The following is a 15,712-nucleotide window of genomic DNA, read 5'->3' as shown; positions in this document are numbered from 1 at the left end:
TGTGGCTGGGCCTTCATGCTCCCAGCCTTAGCCCCCTCTTTGAAGGGTTTAAGACCTGGAATGCCCCTGGCACCCTTCTTGGTGGCTTCCTTGTCCCCTGCAGCCACAACCTGACCCTCCAGTTCAAACTTCAGTGCAATGCAAAATATGAGCATCTGCTCACAAACAAAAGGTTTACCCCTGCAACCCTGGGTTAGTGTCACACCATGGTAGCAAGCTACAACATAAGGCCAAAATACTTTGGACCAGTGATGACGGGGCTTCCTTGCAGCTCCCCACAGTTTGGAGTCATTCCTCTTTGGCTGGTCAGGCCTCAGCCACAGTCCTAGCTTTATAAGGCCTCTAACCCCCTCTCTGCGTCACCTGCCCCACCACTTGTGGCCCAGGCCTGTCAATCACTGTCCGCACTGTGCTGGCCTCACCTGGGGCCAGGTGCCCATTTTAATGAAGGGCCCTCTGCCACTAATAGTCTCTCCAGAGGGCTGGACCCAGCCAGCTGCTCCCTGACTCCTCCTCCTCTTTAGTGGTGAGGTAGGGGCCCCATTTCATGCTCTCCCAAGTATTGCCTGCTCCACTTTAAAAGCTATCCTTTGTGGGGCTGTTCTAACCAAAAGGATGTTGCCATCGAGACAGCAGTAAAAGATTGCTCTGAATATAGCAGTTGAACAATTTGGCCAAAAAGATGAGCAGCAGAATAATTAATAATCCTGACATGTTAAATTGATTTCATAGGAATTAGAGTTCAGTGCTTACTATTCATATTTTTTAGAGCTTTGCAGTCTGTTTGCAGAGTCAGGGAGGCAAGCCTTCAAATGTGGGCCCCTAAAGTTAAACATTTCAACCACCATAAATAAGCATTCTGATTTTTGTAAAGATACTATAATGCCTTCAGCTCATGCTGAGTTCAAAGAGATTTATAGATGCCTTGCACCTCTGAGCTCTAGGTCCAGTTTTAGGCAGTTAACTTCTTAAAATACAGGCCCTCATTTTGATATAAAAATAGATATTCTGCATCATAGCTCTACTGCAAAAGCTGTATCCTGTATCTAATTCCATGATGAAGACACAGAATATCCAGTTGCTCCTGAATAGCCTCCTTTCCCACTGGATATCCCTGCATCAAAGAGATGTTCATTATTACTGAATCCTTTTCTTGCCTATTTCTGTATAATGTCCCCTCGACCTGCCTGCCTATAGCTATTCTCCTACCTGTTAATTTAATTTTCCAAAGGGGGAATGGCTAGGAAGGCTATAGAAATTAATATAAAGGCTGTAAAAATGTATGTGCACAAGCAGTGTTTCCTTCAAAGGTGGTTAAGAAGCATCCAGGGGCAGTGATAATTCATACCTACCACTGAGGGAAGGGGAAACACCAGCACATGCTAATGATGGACAAATATTTGAAAAGTGTGTGCCAGTTTAGCAGGTCACCTGGGGGTTTGCACCTGTGTCCTCACCTGCCATATTAGTATATGCTGAACACAAAAAATCACCCATTACAAAAAGATAGGTTACCAACTAGGCTGACAAAGGCTGCTTTACTAGATGAATCTGGTGAAGTCCTTGATCAGCACCTGTCTGGTAGAGTAAAAAGAAATGAGATAACTCTGAAAAAGTAGGTGCAGCTGTGATTGGTCCTCACGGTGATTAGAAGGGGAATACCCACTGGTGAGCTGGGCAGAGCTGGCAGTTGCAACACAGGTGCTTTCTTTCATTTGTGCCAGTAACCTGGCTCATGATGGGGAAATTGCGACAGTCTAAGAGTAGCCTTTTTCTTCAGCAGCTGGATGAGAACATAGGAGAGATCAGGAGGGGAGGGAGCAATGAGGCAGTATTCCCCCACACTTCCCCAAACCAGGGTGACCTGAGGACTGGGAGGAGAGGAGCAACAATTGCTCCTTATGCCTTTCCCAGACTGGGCTCACCCCTGTCTGAGGAAGGCAAGGGGAGCAAGTTAGAATGGGTGGCTGCAGGCTGGAATTACCTGTACACTCCTTCTCTCAAAAAAATTCTAGTCTCTGTGCTCCCTGGGCCTGTTGAGATAAGAAAGACTGTCATGTAAAGTGCTGGAAACATATCTCATTTCACCACATTTGCCTGCGATCTCAGCACCATCACTGCTGTTTGTTGCAGTGGGCAGTTTCCCCTGTTTTCTGCAGATGCTACTGCCACTCAGCATAGTGGCAGATTAGTAAGGTCATTTGCAGCCAGCCACAAATGGAAAAGATTTATGGGAAAAGTGGGGGATGATCCACTTCAGCTCCTTCCCCTCATCTACCCCAGGGATCAGCAACCTACAGCCTGTGAAGCTTTTGGATCTGACCTGTGGAGCCATGACTTTAGCAGGAGGGGTCTCTGCCTGTGATGAGCTACAGCTGGGTGCCAAGGACTTTGACAGAGGGAGAGCTATGCCCACACTGCACTGGGCAGCACAGAGGGGTATTCTTCCTGCACTGTACTGCATCTGGGTGGCAGGGAGAAGTGACCAAGATGACTGTATCCCGGCGCCTGTCTACCTCACACTCAAGATGGGTCATTCTGGCCCCCTGCCAGAAAATCTTGCCAATCCTTGATCTGCAACAAGGATGGCCAACCTGTGGCATGGGTGCTACAAGTGACGCAGGCAGCCTCTACGTGTGGCATTTATTACACTGGGGAGGAGCCAGGCAAGTACGGTGGCAGAAAAGGCAGGGAGCAGCAAGCAAAGCATTATATCAATTAATGGTTCGTGTCAAAAGTTCTCAAGGAAATGAATCCTCACCTTCTTGGATTTTAGTTCCCCTTCAGAGTGGCCAGACTTCTGTGTCCATCTCCAGTCTCATTGTTATTCTCTCCCTACATCCTATATAGGTTGATTAAGCCACATTTATTTGTGCTGGTTGTCTGGGATCTGGCTTTTTTTGTATGAGAGCTGAAGTCAGCAGATACAGAGACAAGCAGAAACTACCACCTTGTCCCATTGAGAGTTCACTGTGTATTTTAAGGTCTTATAATTGGTCTGCATCTGACAATAAACTGTAGTACCTGTCCTTGAAATCATGCCTATAACCTTAACCCTTTGTATATTTCCATCTTTTGGCACATGCATGGGCTATATTCATCTAGCTGTGCCCTTTGCACCTCTTCCTTGTTTGTAATCTATAATGCATGTGCCAGGGCAGTTGACAAGCTTTTAACAATTAGCTCCTTTTTGTTTCAGTTTTCCCATGTATAAAATAAGAGTGCTGCAAAAATGTTCTGAACTATTAAGTTGGAAGGCACAACGGAAATGCAGAATATTATGAAAACCTAACAGTTCCCTAGGAGAAATCCTCTGGGCCTGTCTTATGCACAGCGTCAGACTCGATAATCTTACTGGTCCCTTCTGGCTTTAAAATGTATCCATGAAAAATAATATTCATTAATATACACTAATAGAAATTCTGTGTCATGCCTTCTTACTGGAGGCATGAAAAATTTGCACTGTACAGTATCCTACTTTGATATTGAGATATGCCACGAATGATAAAAGGCAGAGATAATGCCCTCCTTAATGGAGAAATGATGGTCTTGTGTCTTAATAGCAGTTCTGCTCTGAAAAATAATTATATAACACTACTGCCTTCTGCTCAGCAAGACTACTTTTTCTGTAGTCAAATAGCATATTTTTACTTCAGTGACAAAAATGAGGCTTTTTTGCTTTATCATGATCCTGGTCTGGTCTACATCTAGTTTGTAGACTGATCTGTTGGCTAGGTGGTATGATTTTTACTGATATATTTAAAACAGTATAGTCCCCAGAATGGATGCATTTGTACTAGTATATTGTTCTTGCAGCTATTTAGCTTATTTCCCTTTATTTGCAAGAATAAACTGCACCAATATAAACACATTATAACTGTGCCCACACCCAGAGGGAATTCTACTAAGAGCCTTGTGTGTGCAGATGACAACCAAGTTTTACAGAGCTAGTACAGCTAAATGGAGTGAGCTAGATTCCACACAGTTGCTAAATCTGAATTAGTTACAATGATAAATCCCTATTACAGACTTCTAAATAAGGCAAGTGAACTGAAAGACATAATTTTGTCAATAGGTTCTTTTTTCCCCCCCACTAATAATGACACGTAAGAGATGAATAGCTCTTTCTAACTGGGACCATGGAGAGTTTATGTTATTGGCACTTAGAAGAAGAACAGTCTTTTATGTGTAAAATTATCCCATTTGCTATAGAAATCAGTAAGGGAGAATAAACCTGAATCTCTATTGTGAGGATTTTTACAATGTATTGGCTAGGTGCAGGTGTCTGGAGAGCTAGCCTCAACATGCAGCATCGAAGGCCTACTTCTGAAAAAGCTTTTCTATTTGGCAAAGCACATTTACCAGTAAGCGTATGCGTTGCAGGCACTGGTATTTAAGCATGTGTTTAAACTTAAGAACATACTGAAGTGTTAGAATTAAGAACCTAAGTTTGGAAAAATTCCTAAAATCCATAACTAGCCTTCTTTATAAGGTCCCTGGTGCAGATGTGCAGTTAAAGGCACTATGGGAACTGTGACCCCCACAATAGCTCTTCCTGCCATGCCACACATATATAACAGGAAGCATGATTGTAGGATCAAGAACAATGTCCCATCATGCCATATTGCTGGTTCAGGGGGAACCTGGGATCCTAATTTCAGGCTCCCCCTGCACTGACAAGTAGCAGGCTCCTGCAGGTGGAAACCCCATTAGCTGATCTGGGGTTCCCAGGCATGGGGGAGCACCACGCCTCCCTGTGGAGCCCCATCGGCTTATTTGGACTTCTAGCCATGGATACCCATCACACCTCCTTTGGCCAGGAGCCCTGTCAGCTGATTTGGCCCTGAGCTGCAGGGTCACGACACATACTCCTACCCTGTCAGCTGATCCAGACTCCAAGCTGTAGGGGTACAATGGAGCCCTTAACTCCAGCTGCATCCCAAAGCCAGCTGATTGCAGCTCTAGGGCACATCTGATCCCTCAACTCCAAGGGCATGTGCTCTGGAGGTTGGGAGCTACAATCACTGTGTCCACACATTCAATTAATGGCATAGTGGGAACCAACCATAAAGTTATTACATATTTTGTGTAATAACTTTGTGGCTTGTTTATTGTTTTATCGTGCCATTAACTGCATTAATGTGTGGCTGGGTAACTTCTTAAGATATGATTTATTGGTTAATTGTGTCTTGAATGTAGCATGTGCTAGGGGCCTAAGTGGCCTGATTTCCAGAGCTTCCAAGTACCAGCAGACCCTTTACTTAAATGGCAGGTGAGATTCATTAGCATGACTAAACATGTAATCTTTTCTTTTCTACAGTTCCTTAGCTAAGAAATAGAGATGATAGCACCTATGTCTGAGCTTAACTTTCATTATTGTTTGTATAATGTGTTAATCTCCTTCCACAAAGGTAGTGTGTGTGTACAAAATATTATTATTAAGAGCGATAGAGAAAAAAGGAAATGTTTATCTAATATTGTTAAATTAAGTGTTCTTGGGAATAAGGTATGTGGTGCTATATAATAATTCTCAATGTGATACCAGTATGCTAGTCTGTAATATTAGTGATCTCTTGTTTGTTTGTTTGTTTTTTGCAGCTACAAGAGAATCAAGATGAAATCGAAAATATGATGAACTCTATTTTTAAGGGTATATTTGTTCATAGATACCGGTAAGAAAATGAAAAATAAAATATGCCATGCTTGCTGAATTTAATGATAAATATTGATATTGATAAAATGTATGTTGATTTTTCCCCTGATATAACATTTTAGATATCTTACAAACAAATTAAAGATGTTAAAAGCAGTGAGGTTAAGAAAGAAAATCTAGTTGTTCCTGTTTTGGTCTGTATATTGAAATTACTTTTACCAATAAGTAGCAACATGTGGGGAAAAAATATGAAAAACTGAATCAGTTTTGGCCCTGAGCCAAACTATTCATGTAAGTTTGGACTACAACACAAAAACATCATAATAAAGATCACAAGGTCATTGTGTGAAATGATGAGACAAGAGTTAAGGTTGATCAGGTCCTTTCATTGTATTTTCACGACTTAATGTCCTGGATGTCTGTTAAATTTAACCTTAACACTGAATTTCTTGAGTTTGTAATGCTTGTTTTAATTATAGTTTCAAAGTGTTATAACAGTTTTTATCTTTAAATTACTGATGTACGCTCTAAATTTTAATTCATATTTATCATTGTATTTTTGTTAGATGATGTCTTTGAGTTTTTTAATTACTAAGAATTACAGGCACGAGCATTAAATGAGAAACCAAATCAATTTTTATCATTTTTTTAAATTATTTGAAAATAAGCAGTATTCATCTCATGTCTCTTAAAATTATTTCAGGGACAGATAATCCAACAGGTTGTTGTAGCATTGCACCACTTTGAGCAGTATTAATCAGTCGGAGTATAAGGCCAGTTAAAATTTTTTTTTGGCATCCTTGCATCACGGAGTAGCTCAGAGAACCTGCGTTACAGTGGTGAAATCTAGTCCATATTTTGCAACTGACTTATTTATCTAAGAGTTTTTTTAACAATGTAATTATTTATTGAAAGAACATGTAGGTAATTTTGCCAAGTTTGTTTGCAAAACATTACATTGTGAGAATTAATTCTTTCAGTCATAAAGGAATAGATATTGTTCAAACTTAAAATTCTGTTTATTTATAAAAATCTTGAGATGAAGTGGCCAGGAAGGAACCTGGAGTGGATAAAGTATGTTCTCTGGGAGTGTGTATGAGCAGAAGCATGGGACTATACTGGAGCTGATACCAAAAAGAGAGAAATAAACCTTTCTCTTGTAGTAGCAACATAAAAGATTTGGTAGGTTTTCTGGTTTTGTTGGAGGAGCAGCTTTTAAATTTTGCCTATTGGCCCATGCTTTCACCATTGTGTTGAGGAGTTGCTACATCTGCCACTTCTGGTAAAGGACAGCAGAGAGAAGTAAGCTGAGCGCTGGGCATAGGTCTCTCCTGACAGCCCATATTTCTGCTTTAAATTATTGCCAGTATCAAGAAACTAACCGAGTAGTATATGATGATAGTGCTGTGGGGAAGGAAGATGTCTGGTGAACAAGAAGACAAAATCTTCTCTAAACTACAAAACAGTGGGTGTGTGATTTGTGTACTTAATGTTGGATCTGTGATGAAGTCCCACCTTAGAGATGTGCTATATAGGTTATAGCAGTGCATTGAGAAGAGTCATAGGCCTCATACAGACATTTTCACTGCTCTCCCAGGGCAAACCACAAGTGTACAGATGCTCAGCATTTTCTTCCAGGGTAAAAATGGCTGCACCAGGAGAAAAATAACCTGAGAAAACCAGGAATATATCACACCCAGGAGTTTCTCCTGGGAGAGCAAATGTCTGTACATGCCATGGCTTTTCTCAGAAGAGAACATAGGTCTCCATAATCCCCTCACAGTGAGGCAGTGTGTCACTTGCTGGACTCTGCTACTCCATTAGGGAGCAGAACACACCCTTTTCACAATCCCAACAGTATGCTGTAGGGAAAAAACAGACTGACTATGAGCAGTCTGGGTCAGCCAATCAGGGCTGCCCTGTGCACTACTGCCATCTGTCAGCAGAGAGACTAAGAAAGCCTGCAGAGCATAAAGAGATAGGTTTACAGGGGCAGAGGGGGTGGTGGTCTCTGGCTGTGTACTGTTAGCCATGCAAGCTCTCTACTGGGAAAATTTCTCTACCAGGAGAGCAAACCTGGGAGAATTCTCCCAGATTATTTAAATGTGTGTATCCAGCTATAAAAGGCATCTGCCAGCCTCTGAAGCTCTTACCTATTCTACAAGAAGTTCCCAAAACTTCTCAATTCCTCTGTAGCCCCTAGGAGAGAGAGAATATCACGTACTCAGCTGCCAATAATATGTGGACAACATCATCAGAATTCAGGCATCAGTGGTTATGCTGATGGGACATTAAGTCTCATCCATTTGACTGTAGCCAAATCCTTGAAGGGTTCTTTCCTTAGATAGTCAAAATGGCCTGTGGATGTGTGGAGTCTTTTTACATTCCTTAGTCCACATAACTGTTGTTATGATCACAAAAAAGTTTTTTCTTTCTATAACTAGACGGGCAGCTGTGTCCTATTTTTTTAGCTTAAAATTCTGCTATAACATTCCATGCATTGGTGACCTTCAGCCTTGATTTATTAAAATGCAGACTCTTAGGTTGATGCTGACCTTAAAAACGTTCAGCAGTTCACTATACATTGTCCTATTAAAAAAACAGAACTTGGTTATCATGGGTTAGACATCTTTTTTATCAACATATATGACGATGACCTGATTCTGTAGATGTAACATGGTATTTTAGCAGCCCCGTTTTATTTTCTTTTGCTATTACTTGCTCAGCTCCTTAGATGTGTATTCCTGTTAGGCAGTTGATTTGTGAGTGGTAAGGAATGTAGGTCATGTATATTAAAATCTACACTTGCATTTTCAATGATCATGAAACATATACTGAAGTCCATTGTCAGAAAATAAATGTCAGAAGTTCTGTGCCTGGCAAATATTGCTATGCTATGATTCATCAGAGTTGGGTGATAGGTTAAGGCACAAGTCAAGTATTATTTACTGTAATTAAGATTGCAAAGAAAATCTCTTTGTTCTGGGTTAATCGTGTCAGAATAGTCTCAATTTGTAGAGTGTCCTGACTTCTAAATACTCAGCTTTTGAGTCTTAAAACACTTGGAAAAGCCACTGTGTAAAAAGTCACTTCATTGCACAAAGCTATTCTTTTATGCAACATTCTTGTTCAGAGTGATACTACTGAAAATCCAAACTAATTCATCTGAAATATAACTGAGATAATTTAGTCCATTGTTGACATTTAAAACATTATCTGCTTGTTTTAGTAATAGAAAATGGTTTTTACCACTCTCCCAATCTTTTTTTTTTTTTTCTTTTTTCCTTCTTTAACTTTATAGGAGCTAAGACATCCAGGAGAACTTGAATGGAATTTTATTCCATCTTGCTTAAAAGTTCTAATTAGTTACACTTATCCAGTGTTATTAAGGAAGTTGTATTTGAAGAACTGCATCAGAAGGCAGAATGTGACCTCAGAAACTCTGATTGCTGGTGATCATAGAGAAAGAACAAGATCTGATTTGCTAACAGTTGGTTGAACACACTTGATTTGGAAATTTTTGAGAGGTGATAAACACTGAAACCTTACGATGATTTTTTTTTACCTAGTTTTCAGAGTAAGTCAGTGTTTGGCATTAATTGTAGGATTTTTTTCTATTTAATTTCCTAACTCTTACTTTTGGACAAGTAAAGCCTATACCATATTAAATCAGTGTTTGGAAAGGAAAATGTTCACCTAGTTGCTAAAGCAGTATTGTATAGATCTGGAAGTCTAAAGTTTAATCCCAGCTATGCCTGCAGTTGTCAAAGATTCTTCCTGCTATTTTATTTAGTCCACAAGTACTTTATTTTTAGGGTCTATTATGTGTGATTTGCATGGGTTTCTTTTTGTCTTTTTCTTGTTTTTGACACAGTTTTGTTGTGACAAAGCCATCAATTCATTTCTTTGAACATTGCCTAAAAATTGGTGTGGTGACCCACTGCACCTCATGTTTAATATTCATGTGATAAAACAGATAAATAACACTGGGAAAGGTTCTGCCCCATCAAGAACAGGGGTCTAGGGTAGAACATATGAGGGTCTCTCATGCCTGCTCTCCCACTCGGAAACAAAGGAGGGGCTTTGTTTGGGAGTTGTTAGGGTCATTGCGGCTTTACCCTGCCTGATCTTCCAAAGAAACTTGTGAAAGAGAAGAATTGGATTTAAGATATTCAGAAACCCTTTAAATCCGTCACAGAGAGAGGCCTTTGTAAGAGAGTATGATCTCTTGCCCTCTCTAAAGCAAAGCTTAATAGCATTTTCATTCTGGTTGGTTGTGAAGAGCTGTATGGGGACTGCCTTACCTTAAAGAAAGAGCCCAGAGAATGGAATCTACCTGAAAATAATTTGTACGGTGCAGATTGCTCCCTTAGGTGACCTCCAGGTCAGGTTCACTTTGGGGGAGACCAAGGACCACCAGTATTGAGGCTGAATGCACCTCTTACAAAAATGCCTGGCTTCCTAACAGAGGAAACAGTGTCTTGTTTGCTGATCTGGTATGTGATAGTGGTGTTGTCCAATGGGATCTAGGCAGTGATGCTTTTTAACAAGAAAAGGAAAGTTTTACAGACTAAAGCTTTACCTGGACACAAGAGAGCAGGTTGACTTCCAAAAGGCCTTTGATCTAGTATTCCATAATGTCCTTGTGAGAAAATTGGAGGATTGTGGGCTTAATTCCAAGAAAGTCAGGTGGGTGAAAAACTGGCTGCAGGACAGAATCCAGAGTGTTGTAGTGAGATCTGTGTTATCCTGGTGAGAAGTGGGCAGCGGTGCCCCACAGAGATCGGTGCTCCATCCAGTACATTTGAACATCTTTAGTAATGATTTGGATGTGGGAGTGAAGAGCTTGCGGACAATACCAAGTTATGGAGGAACGTGGTCATGCTTGAAGATAGGCTACGATTACAGGCACACCTAGACAGGCTAGCAAGGTGGGCAAATCCGAACCTGATGAAGTTCAATATCCAGAAATGTGAAGTGCTCCACCTCGGGACAAGCAACCCCCCAACACATCTACAGGCTTCTCAACACCAAACTGACTAGCACCACGAATGAAAGAAACGTGGGGGTAGTAGTAGACCACAGTATGAATATGAGCTGGCAGTGCAATGCTGTAGCCAGTAGGACAAATAATAGTCTGGCGTGCATCAATCAGTGCATCTCCAGCAGAACCAAGGAGGTGATTCTTCCATAAGTCATACGAGGAAAGGCTGAAGTATCTGAGACTCTTCAGCCTGAGGGAAAAAAAGGCTGAGAGGGGACCTGGTAGCAGCTTACCACTATACTAGGGGAGTACATCAAGGACTCAGTGTGCAGAAGTTCACCAGGGCACCCAAGGGGAAAACCAGGAATAATAGCCACAAACTCCTGATTCAGGCTCAGCATTACCCTGTGAGGAAAAACTTCTTCACAGTCAGTGTCCAGACTGGAATTAGCTCCCTCCAGAGGTGGTGTAATCACCTACCCTGGAAATCTTCAAAAGGAGACTAGACAGTCACCTTGCCATGGTCACCTGACCTCCAGTTATCTTCCCTGCTTGGTGCAGGGGGCTGGACCCGATGATCTTCCAAGGTCCCTTCCGGCCTTACAGTCTATGAAATAAATTAATTACTTTGAGCTCCAGAACTGATCTCCTTTTAACTTGTACCTTTATGGACTTCAGTTAAAGTTCCCACATCCTGTATGTCACCAGAGTTGCCACCTAAAACTGTTGGGAATTCTGCCTAGTGTAGGGATAATGGGATAGTCACTGAGACAGTAGCAGGTAGGTTACTGTGATCCCTGCAGAGTTGATAAATCAGAGTCGGCCTTGCAAATGTGCTGATGAGAGTCTAGCTTGAGGCTTCACCCATTTGCAGACTGCCTTGTGAACTAGATTTCCAAGGCATAATCTGACTGTTGAATATATTTGTGGATTTGGTAGTAGATCAGAGATGAGACACAGGTTGGATTTGTTCAGTGATTCTCAACCAGGGTCAACTGGTAAGTGTGCAAACATGAATCACAAGATAAACCCAGAGATTTCAAACAGGAATTCATGGTGTTAAAAACATTCTGACTTGTTATGGTCTTTCTGAGTTCCTTGCAGCAGCTGAATTGCTTTAATAATTTTCTGTAGTCAAAAACAAGTAAAGAGTAAGAGCTGGCATTTTCCAAGGGGTGCTTCAAGCCTAATGAGGGTTGTCTTGAGTCTAAACCAGTTGAGAACCTCTGGTTTTGTTGATAAGCTTGTAGAAGTTGGGATTTTATGACCATTCCTGTAAATGCAAGACCAGTATTTCAGTTATTTTTAAGCTGACATCGAGTCCCAGGAGATTAAAAAAATTCATATGATTTCCATGAATCTGCTGTGTGACAGTATGGAAGGATACATCCTGAAAGTCATGAACCAGTCTTATGGATCTAAGGAAAGGATGATGGAAGCCAAGAGTTTCTCCCTTAACTACAACTACCTAAAAATTATTGACCACTTTTTAAAAGCATCTGTGTCATAATCTGGCATGGATATCCTTTACTTTGGGGGACTCAGAAATAACTGGACTAGAAAACACTGATTTTGAATTCCTAGGCTCCTGATTGAATGAAGGGAAGGCATTTGTGAGAAGCATTACTAAACAAGGAAAGAAAAGTAGGATGAGAGCTTAGCAAAGACTGGAACTGGGTGGAGAAAATTCTGATTGTTTTGAGCACGTTCTGGTTTAAGTTAGTGGGAGCCAAAGTCTGGAAAGAAGGGGAGAGGTGGTTATCCAGAAGGAATGGTCACGGATTCTGGATCTGCCATAGAGTGTGCTCCAAGGACGTATCATTGACTTGCTGCGTCTTGGCAGATGAAAAAGGTGTGGAGCCAGAGGTTGAAGACAAATTCTTCCATGAGATAAGTAAGGTTTCTCTCAAGAATTCTTCCAGAGCCTCAGTGCAGGCTTCCCTCTGCATTGGCACTAATATCTGAACAGTTTTTGTCTTAGTGGCTTATGAATGGAGGGCCAGGGTGCATAAGGTTGTTCTTGAGCCATTTAGTGTGTATGAAGCATACTCAGTTCATGAGATGTATAACTCTGAGACTTTAAATGGGAGCTCCTCTATTTTAGTAAGGACACATACGGCTGGAGTAGCACAGCTTTTGGCCCTGGGAACACTGTAAGAGAAACAGATTTTCAGCTGAGTAACTTTCCTTTACTTACAAAAACAATTTAAAGATTTTAACGTCAATTAATACATATAGCCACATTCTTGGTTGGTTCTAAGTGACCACAGTGGAGTTGCAATGATTTATGTCTGCTGAGAACTTGACCTCATTTATGTTTAAGCTACCTTCTCTCCCATGATACAGCATTTCTACTGCACATCTGTCTTGCATGTAGTAGAACGGGTTTTATTAAAACAAAAAAGTAACTTTCAGTGACTTAGGTGGAAGGGCAGCTTGGAGCATGTTTTGTAGCAAAGCTTGTAGCTAAACACTTCTTGGGCCTGTTCCTATTCTAATTTGTTCAAGTCCCTGAAAATCTATGAGTCTCCTTTTGTAACACACAGTGATCTTGGCCTTAAGATTAAGTCACAAGAAAAAACAGTGAAAAGGGACAACTCACCAACCTTCTGTACTGACAGGTTTTCAGGGTTCAAACAGGATGGAATAGGATCATACTTAGGCACCTGAATCTATTGACTTGCCTAATAAGATCTGCCTCCTTGTGTTTAACATTGCTTACAGCTTTGGCAGCATATATGTCTTTGGGCTGAAGTTTCTCATACTTGGCTCCTTTCTTAGATTGCTTTTTTCTTTTAGAGTTTGAAAGTAAAAAACTCTACAGTAAAAGCTCTGTTACCTGGCATCCGTGGGGAATAGGGGGTGCCGATTAATTAAATATGCCGGTTATCTGAGAGTTATACTTATGGTTAGCTTTCGCTTGGTACTCTGCTTGTTGATGGAGTATTGGTAGCCATGTGTGCAGGCTGGGCGAAATATTCAGCAGTAAAGTCACCATACAGCACAAGCACAACATGATTGTGATGCCAGATGTTTACAGTTGAGACTGCTGGTAGCAACACAGCTCGGCAGCGTCCTGAAGCTTCCGTGAAGAAGAGATCTATGAGAAGCGCACGGCAAGATGCCGGATGGCTATTGGAATTTTTCTGGGTACATGAAGGAATATTTCTATTGGCATCTGTGACAGATGCCTGTTAATAGAGCATTCTGGATGGTAAAGTGCCGGATAACACAGTTTTTACTGTATTTCTAAAAATTGAGCCATGGGAAAATACTGAGCAGGGGGCTGAACTAGATGACCTTGAAAGGTCCCTTCCAGCCCTACTTTCCTATGATTTTGTGTTCAATTTTTTGCAAAATTCTTTTTGAACCTTTATGATAAAATTAACAGGAGCTGCCATTCATAACTGTGTCCTCTTTGTATCTGTGTTATCCTCTACATGTCTTCTATCCACCTTTCATTTGTTTTCATTTTTTTCAATTATAAAATCTTTGTGGGCAAAGACCATCTCTTTCCACCTATCTGTAAAATAGCTAATCTGTTTTAGTTCAGTTGTATAATCTAATATTTGCTAATAAAGGTAAAAGTAAATAATGAGTACTATTTAGAAATATTAGAACAATAAGTTAAATGTTCGTAAATAATAACACATAACAAGTGATAGCAATGTTGGCTGTAAGGCATAAGATATCTTACTGTGTCAGTCTTGGATTCAAAAGAAACACTGCTAACTTAAAAATAATATTGTTCAAAATGTTTCTCCTTAGTTGTTACTGACTTAAAAAGTGAAATTTATTTTCAGATCAGATTTATAATTCTTCAAGTGGATAACTGCATATCCATATGCAGGGGATGAGGTGATGGTGCAGTCTGGACAATGTAACATTCTTGTAGCTTTGCGTGTTCACAGTACTGTACTCTCATGTCCTTTTCTGTCCCTCTTTCATGACTCTTGAGTGCTTCCTGAGGGTATGACTGCATAAAAGGTCAGAGTGTTTCCAGCTGGCTCAGTTCCTTCCAACTAGAGTTGGACCAGGAACATCACCAGGTCAGTCTGACACAGATTTGTTGGACTTGATTGTTCCATTTCCAACTTACTGTTTTATCTGCTTTCCCAATCTGGTTATTAAGTCTTGTAACTTTATTTGTCCTATTTCAGTGTAATTAGTTATTTTAGTTCTTAATTTTGTTCATATGGTAGAATTGAAGGGAAAGAAACCAGGATTCAAAAGGTGTACTTCTTGCCTTGCGGTATGCCTGGCTTTGGATGTGTATTTTATGGGGAAAGGCCATTTGCCATTGAGATGCTCAAATGCAGTATCTTCACACCAGAAAAAGGAATGGACAGCTGCCTCAGCTCCAGGCCTCACTGCTACAGGAGACATTAGCAACTAAACTGTATGATTCTTCACACCAAGGATCCATAACTATGGAAGCCAGCCTCCGCCCTAGCTCCCTCAGTGGGTTAAAAAGCATGGTAAGGCCTAAGGTGGCATTTCAGTGGTTCTGGATGGGTCCGTTCCAAAACCTCAACTACAGTTTTCAAAACTCAAATCCAGATTAGTAGATGTTTGAGGGCAAAAACTATTGCAAATATCTTATTCAAAAAGAAACAAGCTTTCTTGCTCTTATGATAATGCCAGGTAAGACATCTGGGGTCACTTCGGACTTTTTCAGTTCCTGCAGGATTAATGACTGCTGCAGTAGCGCACATCCATCATTTTGATCAGCAAACAAATCAGAAATTCTTCAAATGACAGAGTATGTAATGTCCTCAGAAAAGAGAGAGAAAGCAAAGAAAAGGCAGATGAGTGTATTCCTTCTAAATCCCCCTGCTTCCTCTCCTCCCTCCCCACCCCTATAAACAAAGAGAACACAAACTTACTGCTAAACCCATTCTGCTGCAAGTGTAGGCTTCCCCTGAAATATGGAAACTTCATCCCATGAATTTCCCTGCCTTTCTCAGTCCTTCATTTGCCATTTCTATAATTTCTCGTGCAGTTCATCTCAAATCTGAAGTGGAATGCCGATCTAGACCACGATAAACTTGACACTAGCCCTTTTCCTCTTGGAG

At 40.9% G+C, this 15,712-nt stretch overlaps 1 protein-coding gene across 1 annotated transcript in view; it reads left to right on the top strand.

The window, feature by feature from the left end:
• The window catches only part of STAG1 (stromal antigen 1), a 241,072-nt gene that overhangs the window by 96,710 nt on the left and 128,650 nt on the right, over nucleotides 1-15,712 (top strand). The window contains exon 8 of the mRNA XM_019542857.1: nucleotides 5,599-5,672. Coding sequence (XP_019398402.1) covers nucleotides 5,599-5,672 — 74 coding nt within the window. The remainder of the gene's footprint in view (nucleotides 1-5,598; nucleotides 5,673-15,712) is intronic.

The sequence above is a fragment of the Crocodylus porosus genome, unplaced genomic scaffold (genome assembly GCF_001723895.1).
Source record: "Crocodylus porosus isolate Cpor-Errol unplaced genomic scaffold, CroPor_comp1, whole genome shotgun sequence".
In the NCBI taxonomy this organism is placed as follows: Eukaryota; Metazoa; Chordata; order Crocodylia; family Crocodylidae; genus Crocodylus; species Crocodylus porosus.
The sequence above is the reverse complement of the archived record's forward strand: the minus strand, read 5'-3'. Positions and strand labels throughout refer to the sequence as shown.